The sequence below is a fragment of the Notamacropus eugenii genome, chromosome 2 (assembly GCF_028372415.1).
Source record: "Notamacropus eugenii isolate mMacEug1 chromosome 2, mMacEug1.pri_v2, whole genome shotgun sequence".
In the NCBI taxonomy this organism is placed as follows: domain Eukaryota; kingdom Metazoa; phylum Chordata; class Mammalia; order Diprotodontia; family Macropodidae; genus Notamacropus; species Notamacropus eugenii.
The window spans coordinates 103,086,009-103,113,041 of NC_092873.1; the positions used below are offsets into that span (position 1 = coordinate 103,086,009).

The window sequence follows — 27,033 nt, forward strand, 5'->3', positions numbered from 1 at the left end:
ACCAAATGAGTGTGTCCCTTGGTTCAGCCAAGGCAGAAGTAGAGAAAAGACCCAGGAGGAAGCAAGAGGAAGACCCATAAAGAGTATTTGGTCCGGACACAGGTTAGGGTCCTGATTTGTTCAAAACCTCACTACCAGAATTTTCAGTAGGTTAAGGGCACGGAGCCCTGAATTTTACATCTGAGTTGCTTGATTATCTCAGATTCCAGCATGTTCCAAACAAAAAAGACAAGCATCTCCACGGACACTAGGTTTTAATAGGTTAACCCAGAAAAGAAAATATAGAATCATGGGATTTAGAGCTGGAAGACCTTACACATGAAGAAACTAAGGTCCACAAAGGCAAAGTGAATATCAGAGGTCACGGAGCTGGTAGCAAATGCAGATTCAAACACAGGTGCTAAGGCTGCAAATCCAATATTCTATCCACTACAGCAGGCTATGTGGCTAGAGAGGTACGACATCTATTTCTCTTGCCCAGAGCAGGCTCTTTAAGAGTAACTAGCTGGGTGGCTCTTGGGCCAAGATTTGAGGGAATCCTGGAACCCCAGAGAAAAGAAGCTGATCCCCTAGGGGTAGGACTACTGTATGATCTGTCTCCCCAGAGTCCTGAATATCAATAAAAGTCTAGGTTTGGTTCCTGGAAGAGAGGTAGTTACCAGGATGAGTGACTGGAGATCTCTAACAGCCCCTTGCCCAAGAGCTGAGAGATAATCCCTCCCTCCTCTGTTTTTCTTTGTCCCTTTCTAAAATAAGTACACATTACTTTTTTTTCTGCAGTTCTTGTCTTTCACTGAAATCCTCAAACACTTTGTGAGGTGAAAAGAAATAGGGAACATCACTTGCCCATTAAGTAAATGCCAAGGACTGATCAATTTAATTCAACTCAGATATTTATTAAGTTACCATATGCAAAGCACTACTGTTAACTACTATGAGATGATACAAAAATAGATAAAACACAGGACCTGCTCATGAAGGACTTAAAATGTAACAGCGGGGAAAGACATGCCCAACTAGCTCTGATACAAGAGAAACTATGATAACTGCAAAGGAAGGTTCCCCATAAAGTGTTTTAAGAAATCTGAGGAGGGAGGGATTCGAGTCATCAATGCAGGAGGTGACAACCGGTCAGGCATGGGGAGTCTACATCCGGGCACTGGATAGGGCAGAACTGGGACCAGAACCCACCCGAGTGACTCTTTGACTAAATTTGTTATTAGGTTTCCTTGATACATAAGCATTTTTTGAATAATGCAAGCTCTAGAAATCTGGGGATGACATCAGGTTACTGAAATGAGCTAAAGGGTAAAAGTACTCTCTTTTTAAAGTGTAAACAAACCCTAGTAGGCAGGGTTTGTTTACTACTCATCTGTGTATTCCTAGTGTCTCTGACACAAAGCCTTGCACGGAGTAGGTCCTAAATATGTGTATAAATACATATAGACATACACATGCATATATATTCACACATATCCAAATAAACTCATATATCTGAATTGGCATACATAGCTTGGGGTCCCAGAACCTAGTTCAGGCACTCCGACCTTTTGTCTGGGAGAGGGTGAATGGGAACCCTTTGCGCAGGACAGAAAAACAACAGGATTCAGAGTTCCACGGGACGTTTGAGATCAATAATACCCTCTTATAAATGATAAGGAAATGATCGAGGTCAACCGGTGTTTGGGGGACCGGAGCTTCCCTTCCAAGCCCTCGGCCCTCGGGAGCTCCTTTAGTCCCTCCTGAGATTCCCCAGCCCCACGCTTCGGAGCCCTCCCCACTCCCCTTAAATCGGGATTTTCTTTTTACCTCCTAGACGCCTTTTCCCTCGGGACTCTCCAACCCCCCAGCCCCAGGTGCTCCCGAGGGATGGGCGCTGGCCCGACCTGCACGAACTCGTTTCGAGCCCCACCTCCCCCAGACCTGCTCCATCCACAGCTCCGATGCCTACCTAACAGGTGAGTCCTGGAGTCGCCTCTTCGCACCCTGTTCCTCCCGGCATGGACCTTCCAGCTCCAGAACTGTGTCCTTGGGGTAGGCCCGCCACTGACACCGGGCTGGACGTGGGGAGCCGAGGAAGAGATCACTCCCTACCTGCCCCTGACCGCTTCCATCTCGACCCCTCCTCCGCGCTCGAGCGGAGTGTTTACAATTTCGGTGCTGCGCTAGGGATTCGACGTTTGAAGTTGGGCAGGAAGTGGGGAGGAGGGGGCGGGGGGGGGAGACGGAGGGGCTGTGGGTTCCTGCTGTAGAGAGGTATCGCGCCCCCCTCCCTTCTCCCCCGTGGCCCCCTCTCCAGAGCCTGCTAACCCCGCGGTCTAGGGGCTGCCCCGGATCCGAACTCCGGGGTGCGCACGGACCCGAGGGGACCCCGCCCCCTGGCTCCTGCTTCTCAGAGCCAAGGGGAGGGGTGGGTGTAGGGGGGAAGGGGCCTTGCTGCCCTCAGGGCCGCTCTAGCACAGGTGTGGGCGTGAAGGTGGTAGTGTTGTCACCCAGGGTGAGGAGAGCACCCTCCTCTACCCAGAGGAGTACTCTGTACGTGGGCGCTGCGCTGTCCTGCCCCAAAGGTGATTGGAGTGTTCTGGCTTTGCTACTTAGTTGCATATCATTTTGATCACTTCGATGCCGCCCTGAATTGCAAGTTTCTCCTGTCAAATAAAAAGGTTGGACGAAATCACCTCAAAAGCCCCTTCCTGCTCTGAATATTATGGTCCTAATAATAAAGTCCCTTCTAGTAGGAATATTCTGCGGTTCTGTGGAGAAAGGGATTGATCTCTAAACCCTAGAATTGCTGTAGACTTCGTTGTGAAGGGGTGGAGCTCTTGTTAGTCACTGAAGCTTTAGTAACCTCTAGGACTCAGGGCAAAAGGTTTGGGATCCAAAAATTCTTGTCTCTTGACTGCTGGCGAAGGGTGTGGTTTCCTAACAATGAAGTGGAAAAAGCCTTGGAAATCTGGATCCCTGCACTTTGTGCATTTCACTTCTTCCAGATCTCGATTTCCAATTCTGTAAAAAGGGGGGGGGAGAGGAAGGGCTGAACTAAATTATGTCAAAGATCCCACTAAAGCAGAGGTATTTAAAAATATATATATATATTTGGTATTTTATTTTCCCTCAATTACACGTGAAAACAACTTTTAACATTCATTTTAAAAATTTCGAGTTTCAAATTCTCTCCCTTCCTCCTCATCCTGCTCATTGAGAAGGCAAGCAATTTGATATAGGTTATCCATGTGTAGGCATGCAAAACAATTTCCATACTAGTCATATTGTAAAAGAAAATATAGACCCCAAAAAAAACCCTTCAAGAAAAATAAAGTAAAAAAAGTCTCTGTATTCTGAGACCATCAGTTCTTTCTCTGGGGATGGATAGCATTTTACATCCTAAGTTCTTCAGAGTTGTCTTGGATCATTGTGTTACTGAGAATAGCTAAATCATTCACAGCTAATCATCTTACAGTATTTCTGTTACTGATGGGGTACAGGCTCTAGGAACCTGCTTGAACGCTCTTTGAATCTTCCCACTTGATTTGGCTTTTCATGCCCAAATTTGTTATGCTTAACCTAGCCTAGCCCTCCATTGGCTAGGACCCTCCTTAAACCCCATCTGTAGTTACTGGTTACATCTCTAGTTACTCTGGAGTTCTTGGCCAACTCTAGATCTCTCACACAATCTTTCTGTATATAAGATTCATCTTGCTTCCATGAAGGCGTTCAGATTCAATCTAGCTCACATTGTATCTGGCCCAATTGTCAATACAAGAGTCACAAATGCTCAGATTCCTTAAGAGTCTGTTCAATATGGCCAATCTTAAAAAAAAACAAAGCAACTTTGTTTTTCTTTGGCTGAAAGAAGGCTTGAGTCAAATTCATTTGGGCAAGACCCTGCTATTTCTGTGGGAGCACCCCTAAACCTCAACATTACTGAGTACACTATTCCCCTGGTTCTACTCATTTAACTCTGCATCGGTTCATGTAAGTCCTTCCAGGTTTCTGAGTGCATCCTGCTCATCATTTCTTATAGCATAATAGTATTCTATCACAATCACATAACACAACTTGTTCAGCCATCCCATCAATTTCCAGGTCCCTGCCATCAGAAAAGAGTTGCTACAAATATTTTATTTACATTTATAATATATAAATATATTTATTTATAAATATTTGTGCACATAGGTCCTTTTCCTTTTTAAAATCTCTTTTGGTATACAGACCTAGTAGTGGTATTGCTAGGTCAAAGGGCATGCCTGGTTTCATAGCTCCCTAGACAGTTCCAGATTGCTCTACAGAATGATTTTATCAGTTCGCAACCCCAACAGTGCACCAAAGTCTCAGTTTTCCCACGTCCCCTCCAACGTTTCTCCCCCTCCCCCTCTGTCCTGTTACCCAATCCAATAGGTGTGAGGTAGCATCTCAGAATTTTTTAATTTAGCAGAGATGTTTTAAACCTGGGGTTCATGAACTTGGTGGTTTGTTTTTAACATGATTATCTGTATTTAACTTAATTGGAATCCTTTGTATTCTTACGCACTGAAAAACATGATTCTGAGAAGGGGTCCTTAGATGTGCCTAAAGGGTCCGAGATACACAAGAAGGATTAAGAATTCCGTGCCCCAAGTCCAAAGCCTGTGATCCTGGGACACTGAGGTGTCTCTGCTCCAGGAGGCTATGAAGCTGCTGGGGTTTCAATGGTGAACGAAACACATCTAAGCTCCCTTTTCCTGCTGTCACCTGAGGGCGCATTTCCCAGGCTTTAGGCTCCTAGTGGTCTAACAAGCCAGCGTGCACTCTATCCTCTCGTGTAAGGCCACGTGAAGTCACGGACTCTGGTCACACCCACCACAACGCCCATCTTTGGAAACTGGAGCTGTGAGCCCGACCCCTCTCCCTCCTCCCTCCTATCCCTGCACCGCCCCCGCTTCCCCCTAGGACTACAGTTCCCAGGCTGCCCTGCGCACATGCACATTCTCAGGTATTCAAGATGGCTGACACAGCTGCAACTGCCGGAGCCGGTAGCTCAGGAGCGGTAAGAATCAGAGGGCGTGGGTCAGGGGCATGAGGACTTAGTCCCTGGCCTCAGCAAAACGGAGCAGCGCGAAGATTGGGGGGTCTCTGGAGTCAGTTCCCACACCGAGCCACTCTGGCCGAGGCAAAGGCCTCCCCTTCCAGTGTACCCCTCCCCCCACCTCTTCTAGCTCTTGGCCGCTCGAGTCCTCAATTGGCTAGTTCCCAGTAGGAGGCGGGGATTCCGGAGAAAGCGTCTAATTGGCTCAAGCTGCCCTGCCTTCTCTCTTATTGGCCCGATTTTTTGCCAATCGAAAAACCAGCTGGTGGGGGATTTAAAAGAACATTTCAGCGTCCTTCTTGTTATAAAAATCTGTTTGCAACGGTGCGAGTTAAACCACTTGGCCCTGTGACAGCTGAGAAGAATAATTCCTGTTTTTGCTATTCAGTTAAGCTCTTCCGTGACCCCATTAGATACTGGAGTGGTTTGCCATTTTCTTTTCCAGCTCATTTTACAGATGAGGAAACTGAGGCAAACAGGGTGAAGTGACTTGCCCAGGGTCACACAGCTAAAAGTCTGAGTCATGATTTGAACCTCTTTTCATAACATCAGAGACTTCTAGTGCTTGGAGGGAACATAGAGGCAATGAAATCCTTTTACAAAGTGTTTCTCATCGTATGTGAAATGAGGAGCTCTGAGACTGAAGGAGAGGAGTCGTTCTGGGGCTGGTTGTTGTCCTTTGTTCTCAGAGAGGACCAAAGTGACATCACTGTGCTAGAGTCAAGCTTAGATGTGTCCGACTATGGCTGACCAGACCAGTACAAGCTCGGAATGCTCTACCGCAGATCAGACACAAATAGTCCATGTGAACATTTGGGGTGGATAGTCTGAATTTGTGCATCCTGAGTTTCCTTCGAGCGCTTTTAATTCTGCTTTGCTCATAGAGCACAGCACCTTCTCTGATGTGGGAATGCCATGCTGAGTGTTCCAGTGTCAGTATCTCCTCGTGTGTCTCCCACCTTGAGGGTGTCCTTGTATCGCTTCTTCTGACCACCGTATGAATGCTTGCCCTGTGTGAGTTCTCCATAAAAGTCTTTTTGGCAAGCATATGTTTTGCATTTGAACAACGTGGCCAGTCCATCAGAGTTGCACTGTCTGAAGCAGAATATGAATGCTTGGCAGTTTAGTTTGAGTAAGAACCTCAGTGTCTGGTACCTTATCTTGCCAAGTGATCTTCAGGATCTTCCTAAGACAGTTCAAATGGAAGCGATTCAGTTTCCTGGCATGGTGCTGGTATACTGTCCAGGTTTCACAGGAATTCCACAATGAGGTCAGCATAACGGCTCTGTAGACCTTCAGTTTGGTAGTCAGTCTAATACCTCTTCTCTCCCATAGATTTCTTCGGATCCTCCCAAACACTGAGCTAGGTCTGACAATTCATGCATCAACCTCATTATCAGTGTGTACATCCCTGGAAAGAAAAAATTTTATGAAGACCTGGAGGCCCTTATTCTGGGGTATACATTGAGGGAAGGAATCATTAGCTTCCAGGGTTCAGCACTTCTTGAACACTCAGTGATTAAGCTAGTTAGCCAGAAGCACAAGTCAGAATGGCAGAGTTGCTGCATTTTAAAAGGGAGGTGTTGGTAGGCATTTATCATTCATTTCCCATCTGTCATGGGTGGTCAGTTTTATATTCTTAGAGTATGTGATTTCACCTTTAATATGTAAACTAAAACCATGCTCTCTTTTGTTGATTCATATAGAGATCAGGAAGCAAGCAGGCCACCACCCCTGCAGACAACTACTACCTGGCACGCAGGCGGACCTTGCAGGTAGTTGTGAGCTCCTTGCTGACAGAGGCTGGGTTTGAAAGTGCTGAGAAAGCATCGGTGGAAACATTAACTGAGATGTTACAAAGCTGTGAGTATGGAGGATACTAGCTGCTTTTTGCAAAGTCAGTCCATTAAATTTTTTTGAAAGTTAAATACCTACCTCCATGAAACTTCCTTGTGGTGGAGGTTGCCTTGAATTCTCAATGGTTTTGCTGATGGATTATAAACTTTTGCAGTTCTCAGAGTTTTCAGATATGAGCTAAGCAATGAACTTTGGTCCAAGAATGTACTTATTAAATTTGGATATACTCAGCAAAAGTTTGGTCAACAGATAATTTATTTTTCTCTAACACAGAAGCTTATGAAGCAGCTAAGACTTAGTGAATGAATGAACAAATACACTTTTTTAAACATTTGCTATATATGTTAAACACTCTGTTAAGCACCAGGGATACAAATACAGAAAAGTAAGGCAGTTCTTGCCCTCAAGAACTTACATTCTGTAATAAGTGAGATAAGTGGGTTCATTCTGTATTTAAAGAGGAGAGTGGGCAGTTAAAGGAGTTTTGGTCCAGGGAGTTACTAGAATGCTGAGTTGATCCGTAGGGCAGTCAATTAATATGCCCTTTCCAAAAGCTTTGGTATTATTGATTACTTTTCCCAGATCAAGAAGTGGAAAAAGAGGAATGGGGAGGGTATTTGTGCATTGGCAGAGTAGTTGGCAAGGTGGCCTTTGTGGACGGCTGGATGGAATACAAAGCATAGCCTAATTTGGGCTTTTCTGGGGCTGTGCAAATATCGTAGGGAAGGCAAATTTATATTCACTCAAGACATTTCAGCCTGTGAATAGAAATTCCAAAGCGGAGTAATTTCCGCAAGAATTGGGGTCATGGATTCTAGAGTGCAGAGGTTGCTGCTTTTGGTAGGGAGAAATGAGGTGACAGGACTGATCAGTAAGAAAGCATTTATTAAGCATCTTCTAAACACCAGGTGCAGTGCTAAGTGCTGCATATACAAAAGAGGCAAAAGATAGTCCCTGCCCTTGAGGAGCTTATACTCTAATGGAGGAGACAACATATAGACATGTATAGACAAACTTCATACAGGATAAATAGGAAATAATTAAATAAATAGAAATAGGAACAAGATAAATAGGAAATAATTAAAAGAGGGAAGTGCTAGGGTTTAGAGGGTTGGGAAAGACTTCTGTAGAAGATGGGATTTTAGTTGAAGCCAAGGAATCCAGCAGGTAGAGGTGAGGAGGGAGAGCATTCCAGGTGTGGGGAACAGTCTGAAAAAATGCCCAGAACCAAGAGATGAGTGTCTTGTTTGAGGAACAGCCAGGAAATCAGTGTCACAAGATTGAAAAGTACAAGTTGAGTAAGGTGTGAGAAGACTTAAAAGGTTAGGGATGGAGGACAGGTTTTGATTCTGAAGGTGAGAGGGAGCTAGTTGAGTTTGTTGACTAGGGAGGGGACATGGTCAGATGTGCCCTTGAGGAAAATCATTTTGGCAGTTGAGTGGAGGATTGGAGTGAGGAGAGACTTGTAGCCGTGAGACTCATTACTAGGGCTATTTCAGTAGTCCAGATGTGAAGTCATGAGGGCCTTCATCAGGGTGGGGGCAGTGTCAGAAGGGAGATGTGACGATGAAATTGACAGCCCCTGATTGGATGTGGGAAGGGAGATATAGTAAGGAGTAGAGGATGACAAGTTTGCAAGGGGTGAGAATATAGGGGAAACGATAGTGAGTTTAGTTTGGCCATTTTGAGTTTCAGATATCTACTGGACATCCAGTTCAAAGTGTCTGAAAGGCAGCTGGAGATGCAAAACTAGAGGTCAGCTGAGGTTATGGCATGATAGATAGACTTGACAGATGATAGATAATTAAATCTCAGAGAACTGATGAGATCACTAGGTGAAATTATTGTTGTTCAGCCTTCATTCTTAAAGAGGACCATGAGCTTGATTTGCGTGTGAATTGGAAATGAGTGAGGTAGAGCCAAGCAAAGTCATCAGCCTTATGCTCTCCTCCAGAGTCATTGAAGCCCAGTGGCCAAAGTATAGAGGGAGAAAAGAAGAGGGCCCAGGTTAAATCCCTGTGGAACATCTACAAGTAATGGATCCATCAAAGGAGACTGAGAAGATAGGAGGAGAACCAGAAAAGGATTGAGAAAAGGTCATTAGATTTGACAATTGGGAGACCATTAATAACTTTGGAGAGAGCAGTTTTGGTAGAATGATGAGGTTGCAAGCTGGATTGTAGGGGGTTAAGAAAAGATGGAGAGGAAGTTGGAGGCAAGATAGATTGCTAGGTAGCTTGAGTGGGTAACTGTATGAGGTATAAAGGGAGTCTAGTGATGTTAAGCTGTGATCTGTGTGGGTGGGAGGTTTACTTCTAATTACTGAGTCATGTGCTTAGTACTCTACTATTTGCTTTGAGGGTTATGAGAGGAGAGTGAGTACCTGTGAGTTTATTGCTTTATTAGGGAGACAAAACTAGGTTACTTGAAACAATTTAGATAATTGTATATTACCTAAGTACTAAGTTGTAGGACACATTTAACAAAGAAAAAGTCTTGAGATTTTAAGAAGCTAGTTGTGTTTTCATTCAGCTAATTCTGTCCCTATGACATATTTCAGTGTTGTTAATATTAGAGGGCACTGAGAGCTTCCCTAGTTAATTGAACAAAGCAATTCTAGATAAGTATTCAAATTTTAAAGACCTCCATAGATCTTATAACTCATTGTAGGATTTTAAAATCCTCACTATTAGGAAATTCTCTGAAGTTTGTTTTCTTCGGTGACTATGGTCACAGAATTGACAAAATCGTATCATCTTCTAAGAGGGGACAAATATTGGAAAGGGTGAAGTTGAAGGGGAAACTGTAATAGGATTGCACTCTGGTAGAAGAACTGTCAGAACTGAGGTATTAGTGAATCTTTTGTAGACAGCAGACAGTTAGGGATCTTGTTATTTATGAATGCCGTGGCAGAAGATGAAACCGTGGTCGCTGCTTACGATGATGAACTGTGCCGTGTGAGTGGGGCAGGACTAACGTATAGAGTGACCATCTTCACAAGTGTCGTTTGTTTGTTTGTTTGTTTGTTTACTCTGTGTCATTCCACAGCTTGCCTGTCCACTTTGCCTTATGCCAGTAGTAATAGCTAACATTCATATAGAGTTCACTTCATGCCAGGCACTGTGCTAAGCATTTTACAATTAGTATCTCATTTGATCCACGCAACAATCCTGGAAGGGAGGTGCTTTTATTATCTCCATTTTACAGTTGAGAAAACTGAGACCAAGAGAGGTTAAATGGCCTGCCCAGGGTCACACAGCTAATACATTTCTGAGGTCAGATTTGAACTCAGGTCTTCCTGATAGCTGCTCTGCTTGCTGCGCATCAGCTTATATTCTGATGCACATCAGCTTATATTCTGTGCTGTAGCCAAACAGTACCTCGAGCAGTGCCTGGCACACAGTAGGCAATTAATAGCTGTTATTCGACTGAACTCTTGATTGTTCCCCTTCCTTCTTGCCCCCACATGGCCCTAATTTTCCTGCATTTGTGCCTTTACTCACATTACCCCTAAGTCCCAACTCTCTTCATGCTCTTTCACAAATCTCTCCCTTACCTGTCTTTCAAAATCTGCCTCAGATGCTATTTTTGTACAAGAAGCTGGCCTTGGTCTCCTCACTTAGAAATTACTTTCATCCTTCATGTACTGTTTTCTTTTGTACTTTTGTTACACACATGTAGTGTTCAATTTTACATTTTATTATTATTTGTGGAGGTGTCATCGTTCCCAGGAAATTGCAAACTCCTTGATAGAAGACAGCATTTCTCGTTTGTCCCTATGTCTTCTGAAGCCTGGCATGGTGCGTTGTATTTAGTCAGTATGTAATAAACACTTATTGAGTTTCTAGCTAACAGAACAGAGCCAAGTAGGCGGTGACTTTTCAGCTCGAAATGTGCCTCATTTCTAAGCTGTTTTATGGGGATTTCTCTCCACCATCCACCCTGTGAAGGTTTGCTCACAAACTGAAATCATGGATACTCCAAGTATTAAAGTTACCTTGTACTCTGCTATTTGCTTTAGGGATTTCAAGAGAAGAAGGCCCAGTCCCTGACTTCAGAGAGCTTATGGTTTTGTTGGATATGGAATCATTCACATAATGATATAGGGCTATGTGTAATCATTTTTCAGATAAAAAGACTGAGTGGAAATGATTCACTTAGGATAAGTTTGGGGCAGATCTTCTCTGCACCCCTGCATCCACTTTATTCTGTTCTCTGAGCTTTGTGGAATCACCGGAAGCTCATTCCATCTCTTGTAAGCACGCAGCAAGAACGGTTAACAGAAACCTGACCTTAGGCAGAGAAGACTGAAATTTCAGTCCATGCCTGATGTTGGACTATATACCTAGATCTGCTTGTTTATTTTCCTAGACCTTTCAGAAATCGGGAGGAGTGCTAAATCCTATTGTGAGCATACGGCCAGGACACAGCCAACGCTCTCAGACATAGTGGTCACACTTGTTGAGATGGGTGAGTTTCACCTTTCATTGTACACATGGTGACTTGATATGATAGGATTGGTTCGTGAGGAAAGAATTGATTATTTTGTTACTTTGTGGGGATGAGGGAGATGTCTTCTAGAACTCCTTTAGTCTCTTGATGGTTCACAGGGGACAGGCATCCATTGTACTTTTCTTAGAGTCAGAAGACCTGGATCTGACTACTAGCTGGTACATAGGAGCTGTGTGACTGTGGGGAAGTCACGTAACTTCTCTGGGCCTCAACTTTGTTATCTGTAAAACAAGAGTACCTGAACTGCCTCTATTTCACAGGATTACTGAGAAAAGCACTTTGTATATAGTTAGGTCACAAATGGGGCAGTGAGGTAGTGCATTGGATAGAAGGTCCTGGCCTGGAGCCAGGAAGATTCACCTTCCTGATTTTAAAACTGACCTCAGACACTTATGTGACCACAGGCAAATCATGTAACCCTGTTCGACTTGTTTCCTCATTTGTAAAATGGGCTGGAGAAGGAGGCAAACCACTCTAGTATCTTTGCCAGGAAAACCCCAAATGGGCTCATGGAGAATCAGACATAGGTGGAAAATGACTAAATAATGATAGATCCTAATTAGTGCAAATAACGAATCCTTTGAAGTAGTCACATGTATTCAAATTAGCATTATTCAAAGAATAATTATATGAAATATGGTCATTGGTTCTAGCCCAGTGGAAAATATGCAGTGCCTATTAGAATAATGTAGATACTTCAAAGGATTTGTTATTTTCACTAATAATATATGTAAATGTTATTATTGTCACTCATGTTGCTTTGTAGCCACCCAGATTTATCATGAACTGGCATCCCTGAATAAATTTAAGAGTGCCATCATCCCCCATAGTGATGACTTTTACCTTTAATTTTAGAGTTTCTGCCAAGTAACAACAGTGTAGATGTGTTTCTAGGATAAGAAACTCCAGACAGATTCTTCTGCCTTCTTGATGGTAATTTCTGATTTTGTTTTCCTTGCCTTCAGGTTTCAATGTGGAAACTCTTCCTGCATATGCTAAACGGTCCCAGAGGATGGTCATCACAGCACGTAGGTGTCCTTGGATGTAGGCTGGGCTGGGTTTGGTTCCTTATGGGTTTTTTCTCTTTTTGAGGCACTGTCTAGAATGTAGGCAAATAGGTCATCATATGAAAGTGTAATTATCAAAAGATCTTTCCTAGGATCACTAGTTCTAGCCCTAGAAATTCAGTAAGAGCCACATAGAAGTGACAGATATTCTTCTTGCCCAGGGAAAACAATTCAGCGACATAACCATTCCAAATGGTCAGCTTGGGCTGGCAGGAAGCAAAGGGAATCATTGGCATTTTATTTCATACTCTAGAAACATGCTACCATAATTTTAAATCTTTCACTCCTTAGGAAGCAGTGACACTTCATGTAAATGAGTCAGTGGCCCTTTCTGGTACTAAAGACACACAGTTGGTGGCCCACTTTGTGTCCATATTGGTTAGGGCCCATAGAAGGAGAAAGGGCAGCAGCTTCTCCTTCTTGCCCTTTTTTTTAATGTGGCTGTGTCACAATGACACTCAAGGAGAATTGGAGGGGAAGTGACTGTGAGAAGAATGGGAGGCAGGGACCTCATACACCTCCAGCCACCTAGTGTCCTTAAAATATGTTTTAATAATTTATTGATATTAATTCCTTTTGATGTGAGACACTTCCTAACAAACACCCATACCCATCTACAAACTACTTTCCCTGAAGAAGTTGACCACATTTTTTAAAAAAATGTTTTTCTACTTAGTAACACTTTTTTTCAATTGCATCTAAAGATAGTATTCAGCATTCACTTTTATAAGATTTTGAGTTCCAGATTTTTTTCTCCTTCCTTCCTTCCCTTCTTCCCCTCCCTTAAGACAGTAAGCAGTCTGATATGGGCTATACACATACAACCATATTAAACATATTTCCACATTAGTCATATTGTGAAAGAAGAGTCAGAACAAAAGGGAAAAACCATGAGAAGAAAAAACAAAAAAAAGAGAAAATAGTATACATTCAAACTGCATAATGCTTTCTCTGAGTGTGGATAGTATTTTCCATCATGAGTCTCTTGGAATTGTCCAAGAAGAGCTAAGTCTATCAAAGTTGATCATCCAGCAATAATGTTACTGTATACAATGAGTTAACCAGATTTTTAAAAACTCTCAAAGACTATAAATTGCAAAAAAGGTTCTGACCTCCATTACATAGAACAGGGGTTCTTAATGTTTTTGATGTCGTTGACCACTTTGTCAGTCTAGTGAAGCATTCTTAAGAGAATGCTTGTAAGTGATTGAAGGAAATGCTCAATTTCGGGTAGAAGTTAGTGAAAATAAGGATGTAATTTTGTTCAGACACAAACACACATACCCTGAAATCTATCCAGTGGGATCTGTGGATCCTAGGTAAAGATCTGGCATAGAGGGAGTTTCCATATAGGGAGTTCCTTATACCAGTGAAATTACAAGTCCAATTCTTATCTAGTTTTTTTTAAAGCCTATTTCACAAAATTTTAAAAGAAAAGAATGTTAAAAATAAATAATAAACATAAGAATTTTTAAAATTAGCCTTTATCAGTTTTTCAGGTAACCAAAAGTTGTTTAGGAAATCAATTTCTGCAGTGCAACCATTTGCTCTAAGACCAAGAAGCATTCGTCAATGGTTTTGTCCTAAAAGGGAAGAACCTTGGATAACTGGGACCCAGAGGAAGAAGTGGTCAGTGAATGAGTCTGTTTAACTCTCTTGCAGCTCCGGTCACCAATCAGCCTGTGACTCCCAAAGCCCTGACTGCTGGACAGAACAAGTCTCACCCACCTCATATCCCCAGCCATTTTCCTGAATTCCCCGATCCCCACACATACATCAAAACACCGGTGAGTGAGTTGGCCTTGATAGCCTCTTAACCTCCTAAACAGTAGATCTGTTTCTGATCACTCATAACCCCGGTTATGAACAGGTTATCTTCCAAAGACTGGTTTATCAGTCAGGTATTTGGAACTTGGAATGCATTTTCCCATAAAATAGTGCTTTAAATGATGACTAAATTACAAATCTAGTCCAGAAATGTCCATTGAAACCCTAATATAACTGAAAAGTGTATTAACAGGATCCCTGATTCCTTTGATCTTTTTATTGGTGGGGAACGGGGGAGTCGGAGTAGATGGAGCAGGTAAACTGAGAACCCTTTGTACCTAACATTCTGACAAGGAGAAATACCTGTTTGTGTGTGTGTGCTTTATTTATGTGTACGTATTGGTATGTGTGTATATCTCTTTATAGTCACGCCTCCATTGAGCCATAGTCATTTGATGGATATCCTCTGTAAGTGTCTTCACTGAGGAAATTCAATTTTGTCCTGATTGGAGAACTCACTTGTCCAAATTAGAAATTTTATTTTTCCTTGGAATGTATCATGATGATGATAAGCCCACAGAGGGATGTTTATCTCTGGACGTTATTCACCACTTCTTTTTACATGCTAGGGTTGGAACTAATATAAAGCCGTGGTTTCCATAACGTTTTGATCGAGTACTTCTAGTGATGAAACATTTTTGAGCGCGCACCTTCCCACTATGTGTATATTTGCTTATTTATCAATTATGCGTAGGTAACCCCAGTGGAGCGGGTGCTTCGAAGGCGCTTGGTTCTATCAAACTGCCTCCTTCCTTCTGGAAGGGAGTGGAGCTGAATCTCCTTACGACTCTGACCTTCCTTCTCTTTGGAAGCTAGAGATTTAAGTAGTTACACTCTATTAAGAAGCTAACTTACTTTTAACCTAGGGCAATATAATGGCTTTCAGGTTTGCAAGGTCACTTTCTCTGCTCTTTCATGGAGTTATTGGTACAATCAATAATTCAGAACTTCCAGTTAGAAAAATCATGTATATTGTAAAACTTAAACAAAAATAGAAATTTTAATAAATTAAAGGAAAGATGACTTGGATAAACTAAAGAAGCATTTTGGACAAAGGCATATATTCATCAAATTTGTAGAACACATGAAGCTAACCCAGTGGATAATGGAGTCAGTATTTTAAAAAATCTTGACAGTCTAGAGCCTTGAGTTGAATCTAATTAAAGATGAAATTCAGTAGAGACCAATGTAACTCCACATATATAAGATGACAGGATGTGTGGATAGACAGCAGTCCTGAGATGTATCTAGGTATTTTAATGAACTGTAAGTTCAATGAAACTATAGTGTGATGTGGCAGTCCCAAAAACTGATACAATGTCAGGTTGCCTAAGAAAGGATTCCACATCCAGACATGGGGAGGTGAGCATTCCACTGCATGGTCTCTTTGTCAGATCTTACCTAGAATATTGTGTTCATTCCTGGGCACCCAAGCTTAAGAAGGGCATTGGTAATCTAGAGCATGTCCAGAGCAGCTAGCATGGTGAAGGGCCTGAAGTCCATGACCATGACCTGTGAGTATCAGCTGAAGGAGCTGGGAAAGAAAAGCCTCATGGGACATGGTAGCTATATCAGAAGTGTTTGCAGGACTTAGACCAGTTCTGAGAAATGAATTTAAGCCTTATATCAGGAAACACTTCATAACGTAATAGAGCTATCCAGTAGTATGATGGGCTACCTCTAGAAGGGCTAGGATTCCCCTCTTTAGGAGTCTTCAAGCAGAGGTCTATCAGAGCAGAAATTCTTTTGTGTATCCTATGGACTAAAAGGCTACTGAGATCCCTTCCAACTCTCAGATTCTATGATTCTGGTTCTGCTTATCATATATAACTAACACTGGTCCAAAACAGAGAGGGCAGGGCTCTTATTCACTGTCCACTACCCTACTACACATAGTTGTTTTAGAGACAAACTCCCTTATTGCTGATTACTGAGAGTTGGATTCAACCTAATCTTTCCCTTAAGGGTCATGCCCTGGCTTTTACCTAGTTGTTTTTCAGTTTAAAAATAATTTTTTTTCAATTAACAGAAATCTGTTTGGTTTTTTTTTCCCCCTCCCATTTCCTTTTATTCTCTTGGGAAAGACAAAAAGAAATATAAAACTCTTGTAACAAGTAGGCATAGTTAAGCAAAACAAATTCCTGCATTAGCCATGTCCAAAAACTATGTTTTATTCTGTACCCTGAATACATCATCGCTTTGTCAGGAGGTGAGTATTGTGTTTCATTAAAGGTCCTCTAGAATCATGGTTGGTCACTGAGTTGATAAGAGTTCTTAAGTTGTTTATCTTTATAATGTTATTGTATAAAATGTTCTGCAAATTTTACTCTGCATCAGGTCATATAAGTCTTCCTGGGTTTCTCTGAAACTATCCCTTTCATCATTTCTTATAGCACAGTAATATTCTATTACATTCATATATGATAATTTGTCCAGTTGATGGATACTCCTTTAATTTCCAATTTTTTGCATGACTCCCACTTTGGAGACCAGTATGGACCAGTGTTCTTGTGTATTGTGAAAGGGATGGATATTTACCCTCAACTGTCCCTAGCAGCTCTGATTTACAGCAACCAAATTTGTCTGAGGGTGAGGAGGGACTCAGGTGGAGAAGGGCAGGAGTCAGCAGAGCAGGATGAAATGGTCTTTTATGGTCTAACCTCATTTCCTCTTCTTCCTTTAGACTTACCGTGAGCTTGTGTCAGATTACCAGGTCCTTCGGGAAAAGGCTGCATCACAGAGGCGTGATGTGGAACGGGCGCTTACTCGTTTTATGGCCAAGACAGGCGAGACACAGAGCCTTTTCAAAGATGATGTCAGCACATTTCCATGTGAGAATCACTCCCCTGAATGGACCTGTGGTGTCTTGCCATCTGGGAATGGGATTGAGGATGTCATTTTTCCTCCCTCTAGATTTGAGCAGGAGGAAGTGAATAATCTTTTGCCTTTTTTTCCTTTATTTTGCCAAAAATAATCTTTTTTTTTTTTTTTTTTTTTGCCCCAGAGTAGTCTGAGACCTCTGGATTTCTCTTTCCCAGATCTTCTTATAATCCTCAGCAGAACTGAGAATGTGTTGTACTTTAGAGGTTTCCTAGTAACGGGTGGGGTTGGGGTGGGGGGGAGGAGGAAAGACGGACAAACTGAACAGGGAGTCAGGAACCTGGTTTTCCATTCTGTGTGAGTTGAAGCAGACTCCCCTTCGGGCCTTAGTTTTCTTATCTGTCAAAACGAGGAGGCCAGAGCAGATGATTCCAGAGGTGCCTTTGATCTCTGACATTCTATGGTTTTATTTATGTTTATTTCAATAATATTGCCACCGTTTGTATAGTGCTTAGTCTGCAAAGTACTGTACTGAACTCATTTAATCCTCGCAACAATTCTGGGAAATTGGTGCTGTTATTATCCACATTTTACAGATAAGGAAACTGAGGCAGGCAGAGGTTAAGTAACTTGCTCAGGGTTACACAACTAGTAAGAGGAGGGTTTGAATCCAAGCCTTCCTTGATTCCAAGTCCCAAGTTCTATTCGCTGTATCACCTTAAGTGTATATTTATTTTTAAAATGTTTCCCTTCAGTACCTCTCCATGCTTATTTGGTGCTTGAAAGTACTCGAATCCTGTGTTCTTGGAGCTTTCTGTACTCCAGGGTACCAGCAGGGCTAAGTGTCAGGCAGTGTAAGGAGGTTCCTCCATTCCAGACTCTGTCACTGGTGAGTGAATCAAGTTACCCTTACCCATCAGCAGAGGGCTAGCATTTCCTAGTGAGGTTATCTGAAAAACAGCTAATTCATTCCTGTGCATGGTTCTGTGTGGACATCAAAGACTGCCCAAAATAACCTTCTGTTTCATTCCTTTTCTCTAGTGATTGCTGCCCGGCCATTTACCATTCCCTACCTGACAGCCCTTCTCCCATCTGAATTGGAGATGCAGCAGATGGAAGAGACTGATTCTTCTGAGCAGGATGAACAGACAGACACAGAGAACCTTCCTCTCCACATCAGTGCGGTGTGTTGTCTTCACCGGCCGCCTGGGCTTACCCCTTCCCATTCTGCATCTTGCCATATGTAGTCTGTAGCAACTCATCCTGTTGGCTCGTGATCTGAGGGGGTTGTCTGAAGTGATCGTTACCCACCGAGGCCTCTGGTGTGACTTCAGCATCTCTGTGATTTTTCTTTTGATCATCTCTTCTATCTTGCCCAGGCTAGAAGAACAGCAGTCCCTTGCAGGCCAATTTCCAGTCTTGACCTGGGCTGTCTCACCCCTCCTTAGGCAGCCTGCCAGCAGCTCTCCCACAAAGGTTCATTATGGTGTCAGATTTAGTTTGGGCACCTAACTTGCCTTAGTCTAACCACAGCTTGGAACTAGCCTTCGGATTGTAGGCAGGTACATGCCACCAGGCCCACCCAGTGGTGGGCTCCCCTCAACCACCACATGGGATAAACAGTCACTTCCCATGACTGTGTTGGGTAAGCTGACAGGGAAGTGTATGTTGTATTTGAAGTAAGAGTTGAGGATCTCCTCTAGGATGAGAGGCTTAGGAGAATTCCCTCAGGAAAGAGAAGAGTGTATGTGATACAGCTGGTGAAATGATGCTAGGCTTTGATGGTTTTAAGGCCATGTGGAATAGGAGATAGAACACTAGAGTTAGAATCTGGACCTGGAGCCAAATCTCTCTGTTATATTACCTTGACTTTAGCCACATCATTTTTCTTCTTTAGGCCTCAGTTTCCTTACTTTTAAAATGTAAAAAACCAGAGATTGGATGACCTCCACATAAAACTTCCCCCTGCTTTTCCATATATTTAGGGCTGTGGAAATGATGCTGAGGATGTGGCTCAGAATCACACACACGTTCTTCACCAAAACCTTTCTTGTCTGGCTACTCGTTTCTTTTAGGTTCAGCTTAATTCCTTACAGAATTCTGAGCTGGGAACCAGTGGCGTAGAGCAAATGATCATTAGCTTCCATATTTTAAATACAGCAGAATCTCCTTATTTGAGATTATACTGACTTGGAATTTATGATCATTGAGGGAGTAAGTGACTGAGGCCCATTTTTGTATTATCAGAGGACAGGTTTACTTAGCAAATTAATTATGGAGCAAAAAAGATTTCAAGGAACGCTTAAGAGGGAAAAAAACTCCAGTATTTTAGGAGCATCACCTGTATACAAACAATTGGTATTTTAAATTATTCTCATTTGTTAAATTAAGACCCTGTGGTAGACCACACAATTTTAACTTAGTTTCTGTTACTCTATATACTCAAAAGTAACAACCTTTTTCTCTGCAGCCATCCTTTGCTCCACATAAGTAGTCTATGGGAGTGACATTTTATTGTCTGTACTAAAAATGTACCAGTTTGCAAAGTTTTTCCAGTCATATCTACTCATAAGAAAAAATTGTCCATGTCTTCACAGCTAAAGTTGGAATTTATGACTTGGGTGACTCCTTGGCAGATTGCCTCTCTTCCTTCAGCTGTTGGCATTATTCAGTTCTTCTTTTCTTGGTCAGTCTGACGCTTAATTTCCCTCGTTGCTTCCCCCTGAGGCTTCCTGCTGACTTGCCTTGTCAGAGAGAAGACGCTGTCTGTGGGAATAGATGGGATTGATAGGGAAAACAATGCTCTTACCTGATGGAAGAGATCGGAAGAAGTGGAATTTCCAGGAGAGCCACCTGAAAGAAGGGAAAAAAGAGGATATTGTCCTCCCATCACTCTACACCCTCCTCCTTTTTCTTTCCCTTGGCTTGCTGACACATAGTGACTGCACGGCAGCAGTGATTCCAACTTTGGCTCCATGGAATCTCATAGTGTCTCTAATTATCTTAAGGGGTGTTGTGAAATCCTTAGATTATTTGTGTTAACTTAAAACTTTCAAAATAATTCTATGGCTTTATCCCTGAGCTCTCTTTCTCCTCCCTCCTCCTCATCACCCCACATTTGGCTATATAGAAGACCCAAGGTTCCTAAACTGAATTGGGTCTGTTTCGACCACTGAAGTAGGATGTGAACCTCACATTGGTGCCTTACGACTTGTTTGGGTTCTTAGGTCTGGGACCCTTTTGGATCATCCATGTCTTGCTGCTCATTTTTCTAGTTGTGGCCTTCCCAAACAACTTTCCCAGGAGCTTTGCTTGGTCTAATCCAAGCCAACTCTGGCTATGCAGTGTATGGAGCTATTTGTTGCTCTTGCTCAACTTGCTTCTACATCTATCAACATCCTCTGCCCTTGGCTTTGTCTGTTTTGACAGCAAACCACCTGGGTTGCCAAGGGTAAATCTTTTGCCTTGAGGCAGAAGAGCAGGAAGTTACAGCTAGCACCCTGTCCCCTTGGATTGCATTTTCTGGGTGGTGTTTTGTGGTGTGTTCTTCAAAAAAAAATTATTTTTTATTATCACCATCAACAAGTACAGTATACTGAAAACAAATAAGTGTACTGTTTATTTTTAAGTTTATTAAATTTAGCAAGGTAATAACAACATTGCCCTGTTGTCTTGCCTTTCTTCTGAACTCTCTTTTTGTCCTCTGTGTGTTTTGTTGATAGTGCTTTTTTTCCCTTTTTTGAGTATCTCCCCACCCGCTTCTTCACTCTGCTCTTTACCAGCTCCCTCAACAGAAGCCCTCCTTTGTTACGAATAAATGTAGCCAAAAAGAGTAAATCAACATGTTGTCTAAAGAAGTCGAAAAATAAATATCTCATTCTTTACCTTCTCCTTTCCATCAAGAAGCTCATGTGCTTCATCCTCAGTCTTCTGAAAAATTGTCCGTTCACTATATTGATTAGAGTTCTGAAGTCTTTCAAAAAGTGTTGCATTGTTGTGGATTGTGGGCATTGTTTTTCCTGGTCCTGCTCATTTTGCCCTGTGTGAGTTCATCTGAGTCTCCTCACGTGTCTCTGAATTCTTCATACTTGTCTTCTATTGTGCTGCAATAATATTTGATTGCATTTGTTTACCATAATTTGTTCAGTCATTCCCACTTTGTTTCCGGTCCTTTGCACTGGCAGAAGGTGCTACTTTAGGTATCATGGGTCCTTTCCCTCTGTCTTTGACCTCTTTGGGGCATATGTCTAATAGTGATATGGTTAGGTCAAAGTGAATTTTTGGATATAGTTCCAAGTTGTTTTCAAGAATAGTTGTACCAGTTCACAGCCTTGTGAGTGACATGGCACTTGTGAATCGCTAGGGGGCACAGTTTTCTGTTATAGCAAAGGACTTCTAAATAGGCCTTCCCTGCAAGACCTCAGCCCATTTAGGGGTAAATTTTGAAGTCTGTAAAGGTTAGCATTGAGATGCTATAATATTGCAGGGGGAATGGGAGGCCTCTATTGTTAGTGCCCTACCACTCTCTGCTGCCACTTCCTGCTTCCTGTTTTCTCCTATTTTGTTATTCCTCTACTTTTCTTTGTTCCCCCTTCCTATACTCTAAGCCTGCTAGTTATGTCCTTTGACATTGGTAGGTGTCGCTGGTGATAGCACTGTATGGCTTGAGACCATTTGACTTTGGCAGCTATATAATTGTTTAGGGCTTTTGATCACATTTTGTGAAGGAGAATGGGTAATTGTACCAGATCTGCCCTAAACGATATCAGTGTTAATCTCGGTGATGTTTGGTCATTTCATGGCTCTCGTAGCTTCAATAGCATTCACCAAATGTTCAGTGCCTAGTATGTGCTAGATGTTGAGGGAAGTACAAAGATAAAAATAAGATTTGGTTTCTTGCAATCTAACAGAGGCAAGAAAATGTTTACTCAAATAGCTAATAAAATTTAGAGTATACTATATGCATGAGATGTGCATATAGGAAGAAAGATCATTCTGATTTGGGGCATTAGGGAAGTCTTCAAAGAGGAGGTGGCTTTTGACATGGGTAAGATTTCACCAGGAAAAAAAGGGAGGGATGCCCTCCTAGCTTGAGCAGAAGCACAGGAAGAGTGTCTGGAAGATGGAGGCTGCAAGTCAGCTAGGGCATAAAGTTGATGACAAGAATTAATGTGGCATAACTTAGAAAGGCTGGTTACAACCAGATTGTGAAGACCTTGAATGCCAGATAAAGGAATTTGGACTTTATTAAGTGGGCAGTGGGGAACCATGAAAGGTCTTTTGAGCAGTGGACTAGTATTATTAGAGTTGTGATTAATCTGGCAGAAATATGTAGGATGTATTTCGTGTGAGAGAGACTGAAGTGGGTAAACCTGTAATGAGGTGATTGCGGTAGTTAAGGTGAGATATCATGAGCATTTGAACTATGGTGGGAACAGAGAGAGAATGGCTAGGAGTGGATGGTTCTGAGAGGTATTTCAGTGATAGAAATGGACTTGATAATTGATTGCCTATGGAGGAAGAAAGAAGAGCCAAAGCTGATTCTGAGGTCATGATACTTTTTCCATTTGTCTTGTTGAATAGCCAAGACTATATGCCCCTTACATTTAAATCTCTCTCTTCTTTAGGAAGCCTGGATTTCCTGCAGCCCTTTCTACTTCCTGTCCTACAACTATCCATCTCTGTGAATTCAGTGCTACTTTTATTAGTTGTTGAAGTAGCTCTCTGCCTCTAATCCCACTAACCAACAATAGATTGAAACCTTTTTTCTTCTAGGAAAGAAGTAGTAGTGTGGGAATGGTGGGGAAACAGAACTCTTCCTCTGACAGCTGAATTTCTGATCACATCATGAAAGTGATGCTAGCACTTCTGATTGTGGGAATTTGATTTTCAAAGAATTTCTATTCTCTACTTCTGGTTAGATTGCCTTCCATGCTAATGCTGTTGTTCTTTGTTTTACAGGATGAATCAGGTGCAGAGAAAGAGAATGCCTCAGTTCTACAGCAGAACACTTCCTTGTCGGGGAGCCGCTCTGGGGAGGAGAATCTTATCGATAACCCTTATCTCCGTCCCGTAAAGAAACCCAAGATCCGGAGGAAGAAGTGAATTAGAGGACAGCGGGGACCTTCCATTCTGAATTTGTCTTTGTCTTCATTACAGCAGGGAAGAAATGAGTTATTGACCATTAAGCTTAGGCCTAGAAAGCATCTCCCTGAGCTTGTTTCTCCCTAAACACTCACTCTTTCACCTTGAGGTATCTTAGAATGAAGCTGTCTCAACTTTTTGAGATGGGATGATGTCATTGTAGCAATGGGATTAACCTTCCTCCAGTAGAAATAATCTCTAACGTGCAGTTGGCCAGAGATGTCCCATGGCCCTTTGGGCCACCTAGGACTTCTTTTCTGGTCTCTCTTTTTGGATGAGAGGAAAAAACCCTGAATTAAAAAGGGATCCATTCACCCATTTCCATTCCCATTCCCATTTAAAGATACATAGGAAGGAGAGGGCTGGACGGCCAAACTGGAATCTAATATTTTGTTGGGTGTTTGACTTCAGAGAAACAAGTGCTTAATAACAATGTCTTACTTAGTCTGTACTGTGGGACACAGGGAGATTTAGTGATTTCATTTCCTGTCATAGTTTTTTATTCCAGTTGAAACTTCTAGGCAGCTGTATTTCAGATGACCCTTTTATTGGCTCATCAGCAATTCTGGCACCGGCCCCCAGGAAAGAGCCTCACTCTGTGGCCCATGAAGCCCTGAGGGCATGTTCAGCCCAAAGAAGCTCCGTGGGTTCTTGGTTGAATTCCTTTTCTCCTTCCACCCTCGCACACTCAATGACCCTTTGCTTCTTTTTCCAGGATAGAAAGTGAAGCCTTGTTCCCTTGCCCTATGATCTCTGCCCCCTGAACAGGAGATAAATACTTAACATTTATTGAACTTCTGAGGAAACCATGACTAGAATATCCCAGGTTCTTCCTTTTCTGTTGACCAGAAACAGGTTCTTAAAGAAAATTTTATGTAAGCTGCTATATACATTCTTGGCTAAGCATTAAACCAGAGTAATTCCTTAAAATGCCAAATGAAAACTATTGAAGGGTCACAAATATTTTAAATGAAAGAGAAATAAGGAATCTCCTGTAAGGTATTTTGCCAGAGTCTTGAAATCCTTCTGTAGAGACAGTCTGATTCCATAATAACTATTCTCCCCTTCCCACCCTGATCCTGCCTCTACACTTCCTTTCCCCAGTAAGTAAAATTCTCTGGCCTGATAGTGCTATCCATGAACTTCGTGACCAACTATTTTGATGGAGGGATTCTTAAGGGAAGAGAACCATTTGTTTAGAATTGAAGAGAAATCTGCCAAACAGAGTGTCTTAAGAGAGAAAGCATCACATTCTGACCCCAGCTTTCGAGGCCCGTCTAGTTAGCTAACACTGTGATACCTCTTTCGCTGAGAACACTTGAAAACTATTTTCCCAGACCAGGAGGCCTCAGTTTTGTGAATCTTGGGTTGTTTTCAGCACTTGGAGATAAGTAGACAGGTAGTATAGTGAGTATAGGGAAAATTCACATTTTAGAGGTGAACACTGTAGAGGGTGGTAGGACAGAAGCATTTATAGCCTTTTCTTGTAGCTAGAAACTATCATGAGCACTGTGGGAGGGTCACTGTGTTGTGTGTGTAGTCTTACTACTGTACTTGTACATCATTGATGCCAAAAAGCATTTACCAGTACCTACTTGGAGGAGATATGAGTTAAATGGAACTTCTTGTTACTTTGGCCAAGAAACCTGAGCCCTTGTTGCTGAAATACCATGTTGTGAACTTTACTGAGCAAAATAGGTCCATGTGAGAGAAACTGGGGATGAGCTATTCATATATCACCCTGAAAGAAGGTTTGTTCATATATCATGTTGATCCTGACTCTTTGCTATTGTATAAACACTGTACATACACCCAGGCACTTATTTACAAATTTCTATTTTTAATAATTTAGGTGAGGTTTTTTGAATTATATGTGGCCAAAACCAAATGAAAACTGTTACCTGTATGTGCATAATAAAAATCTGTGATGTAGATAGTATGGAATAACAGGGTGAAAGCTTTGACTTATTGTCAGGAATTATTGTATTAACCATATGTGCTTATGTGCTATGACTTACCATTCCCTTTTCTACCACCCTCCTCTCCCCCCCAGTGCTTTTTAATTAGTTCAGATTTTTGTTGATTTTTCTGTTTTGCTGTGTTGAAGATATCCTCATGTGGGAATGATTCAGCCTTTCAGACAAATTCAGCAAGTTAATTCCTTTGGAGACTGGAGACTAAATCCTCTGAGTACCATAATAAATTGGTACCTTGATATATTAAGTGATTTTGTGTTCAAAATTATGTAGTGGTGGACTAGAATTCAGTTTCCTAGGGTCTTAGGATGAGTCCATACAGTTTATTGAAAGAGTAATGGATAGGTTATGGACATGGAAGCCCATATACTATTCTGACAGGAAGGGAATCCAACATCCTGTTCTGATGAGAAGGAGGTTCTTTGTACCTGTCTTCTCATCTTGCTCAGAGAAATGGCTGAATGTCTTCATTTCGAAGAGTTAACAAAGTATGTGATGGTGAAAAGCTGAGCCATCCATCCCAACCATTCCTACACAGCAGTCTCCATAATCTTTTCAATAGGGACTCATTATAGCTGTTACTTACAGGCTTGTAATGATAGGGTACCGCTGTCTCCTCCTAAGGTAATCCATTCCACTTTTGGCCATCTCTAATTGTTAGGAAGTTTTTCTTTATGTCAGATCTAAATATGCCTCTTTGCAACTTCTATCTGTTTCTTCTAATTCTTTCCCCTGTGGCCAAGTTGTTGTTTGGTCATTTTTCAGTCATGTCTGACCCTTAGTGACCCCCTTTAGGATTTTCTTGGCAGAGATAGTGGTGTTTGTTTGCTCTTGTCCAGCTCATTTTACAAATGAGAAAACTGAAGCAAACAGTTAAATGACTTGCCGGGGGTCATGCAGCTAGTAAATGTCTGAGGCCTGATTTGAATTTGGGAAGATAGTCTTTCTGACTCCAGGCTTAGCACTTTATCTACTGTGCCACCTAGCTGCCTTGCCCAACTAGGATAAGTCTAATATCCATTAATTCAACAAACAATTAAGTGTCTTCTGTATTTAAGTACTAAAATCAATAGTGCCAATTCAGTGTTAGACTCACTTGACTTTTAAGAAAGATGTGTTGTGGAAGGACAGGTAATGAATTGATTTTTTTGAAAGAGTAGATTCCCAATTATCTGCACTATTGGTGGAAAGGGTATCCAGGCAGTTCTCCCCTTATATAAATTCACATTATGCAAACTTGACTTTATGTAAAGAATTCTGAAAGAAATCTGCATTTCAAAAAAATAAATTTGTTAGCTTTACTGTACACTACCTTTTTCTCTCTCTCCACTCTTGTCCTCCTCAGTTCTCCACAACTTCCCCCTCCCCTCAGCCAAAAAAAACCCAGCAGTCTCCAATTGAAAGCAGAATGAATGTGCAGAGACTGCCAGTGCTAGATTGGGGGCTTGGCTTGAGACCACTGAATATTTAAATGGTTGCGTCTAAGCCCTTCATCACGTTAAACAAGCAAAACAGGCAGCACATAAAGCAATTGAGTAACAAAAAGAGAAAATGAAAGAAATTCCAGAGGAAAGAAATAATAATTGCAGCTAGAGTCTCATAAAGGAGATGTAACAGCAACAAGAATACCCAAAACTGATGAAAAGCTTAGTAAAATATTTAAATCTAGAGGAAGAATCAGTGGTTTAGAAAAAAAAAATAGAACATTTAAAATACATTCAAAACATCCTGAAAAAAGAGAATGGAAGAAATGGAACTTGGAAAT

At 41.9% G+C, this 27,033-nt stretch overlaps 2 protein-coding genes and 1 long non-coding RNA gene across 6 annotated transcripts in view; 1 reads left to right on the forward strand and 2 right to left on the reverse strand.

Moving 5' to 3' along the window:
* Nucleotides 1-2,489, reverse strand: part of CCND3 (cyclin D3) — a 118,707-nt gene extending 116,218 nt beyond the window's left edge. The window contains exon 1 of one of the 3 annotated variants that reach the window (XM_072642081.1): nt 1,952-2,489. The gene's annotated coding sequence lies outside the window, so the exon portion shown is untranslated. The remainder of the gene's footprint in view (nt 1-1,951) is intronic. The other 2 variants (XM_072642079.1, XM_072642080.1) reach the window with 2 other exon arrangements.
* Nucleotides 1,941-26,579, forward strand: TAF8 (TATA-box binding protein associated factor 8). 2 transcript variants are annotated; one of them, XM_072642090.1, is made up of 8 exons: nt 1,941-1,958; nt 6,772-6,928; nt 11,294-11,392; nt 12,400-12,462; nt 14,164-14,288; nt 17,012-17,159; nt 18,190-18,332; nt 23,110-26,579. In XM_072642090.1, exons 2-8 carry the CDS (start codon nt 6,916-6,918, stop codon nt 23,251-23,253), a joined length of 735 nt encoding a protein of 244 aa, XP_072498191.1. In that variant the 5' UTR covers nt 1,941-1,958; nt 6,772-6,915; the 3' UTR covers nt 23,254-26,579. The 2 variants fall into 2 exon arrangements, with proteins under 2 accessions (XP_072498191.1, XP_072498190.1); XM_072642089.1 differs by lacking the exon at nt 1,941-1,958 and adding an exon at nt 4,926-5,026.
* On the reverse strand, nt 12,263-21,248 carry LOC140526133 (uncharacterized). Its single transcript, XR_011974252.1, has 3 exons — nt 21,034-21,248; nt 19,958-20,001; nt 12,263-12,533 (listed from the first exon to the last, which is right to left on the reverse strand). It is a non-coding gene; the product is annotated as an uncharacterized lncRNA (long non-coding RNA).
* Nucleotides 26,580-27,033: the final 454 nt, after the last annotated feature.

Excerpts from the sequence above, each read along its gene's own strand:
- TAF8 (XM_072642089.1), top strand. The coding sequence starts at position 4,982 with ATGGCTGACACAGCTGCAACTGCCGGAGCCGGTAGCTCAGGAGCG. Across the intron at positions 6,929-11,293 it reads AACTGAGATGTTACAAAGCT|ACCTTTCAGAAATCGGGAGG; the intron begins GTGAGTATGGAG and ends TTATTTTCCTAG. Across the intron at positions 18,333-23,109 it reads TTCCTCTCCACATCAGTGCG|GATGAATCAGGTGCAGAGAA; the intron begins GTGTGTTGTCTT and ends TTTGTTTTACAG.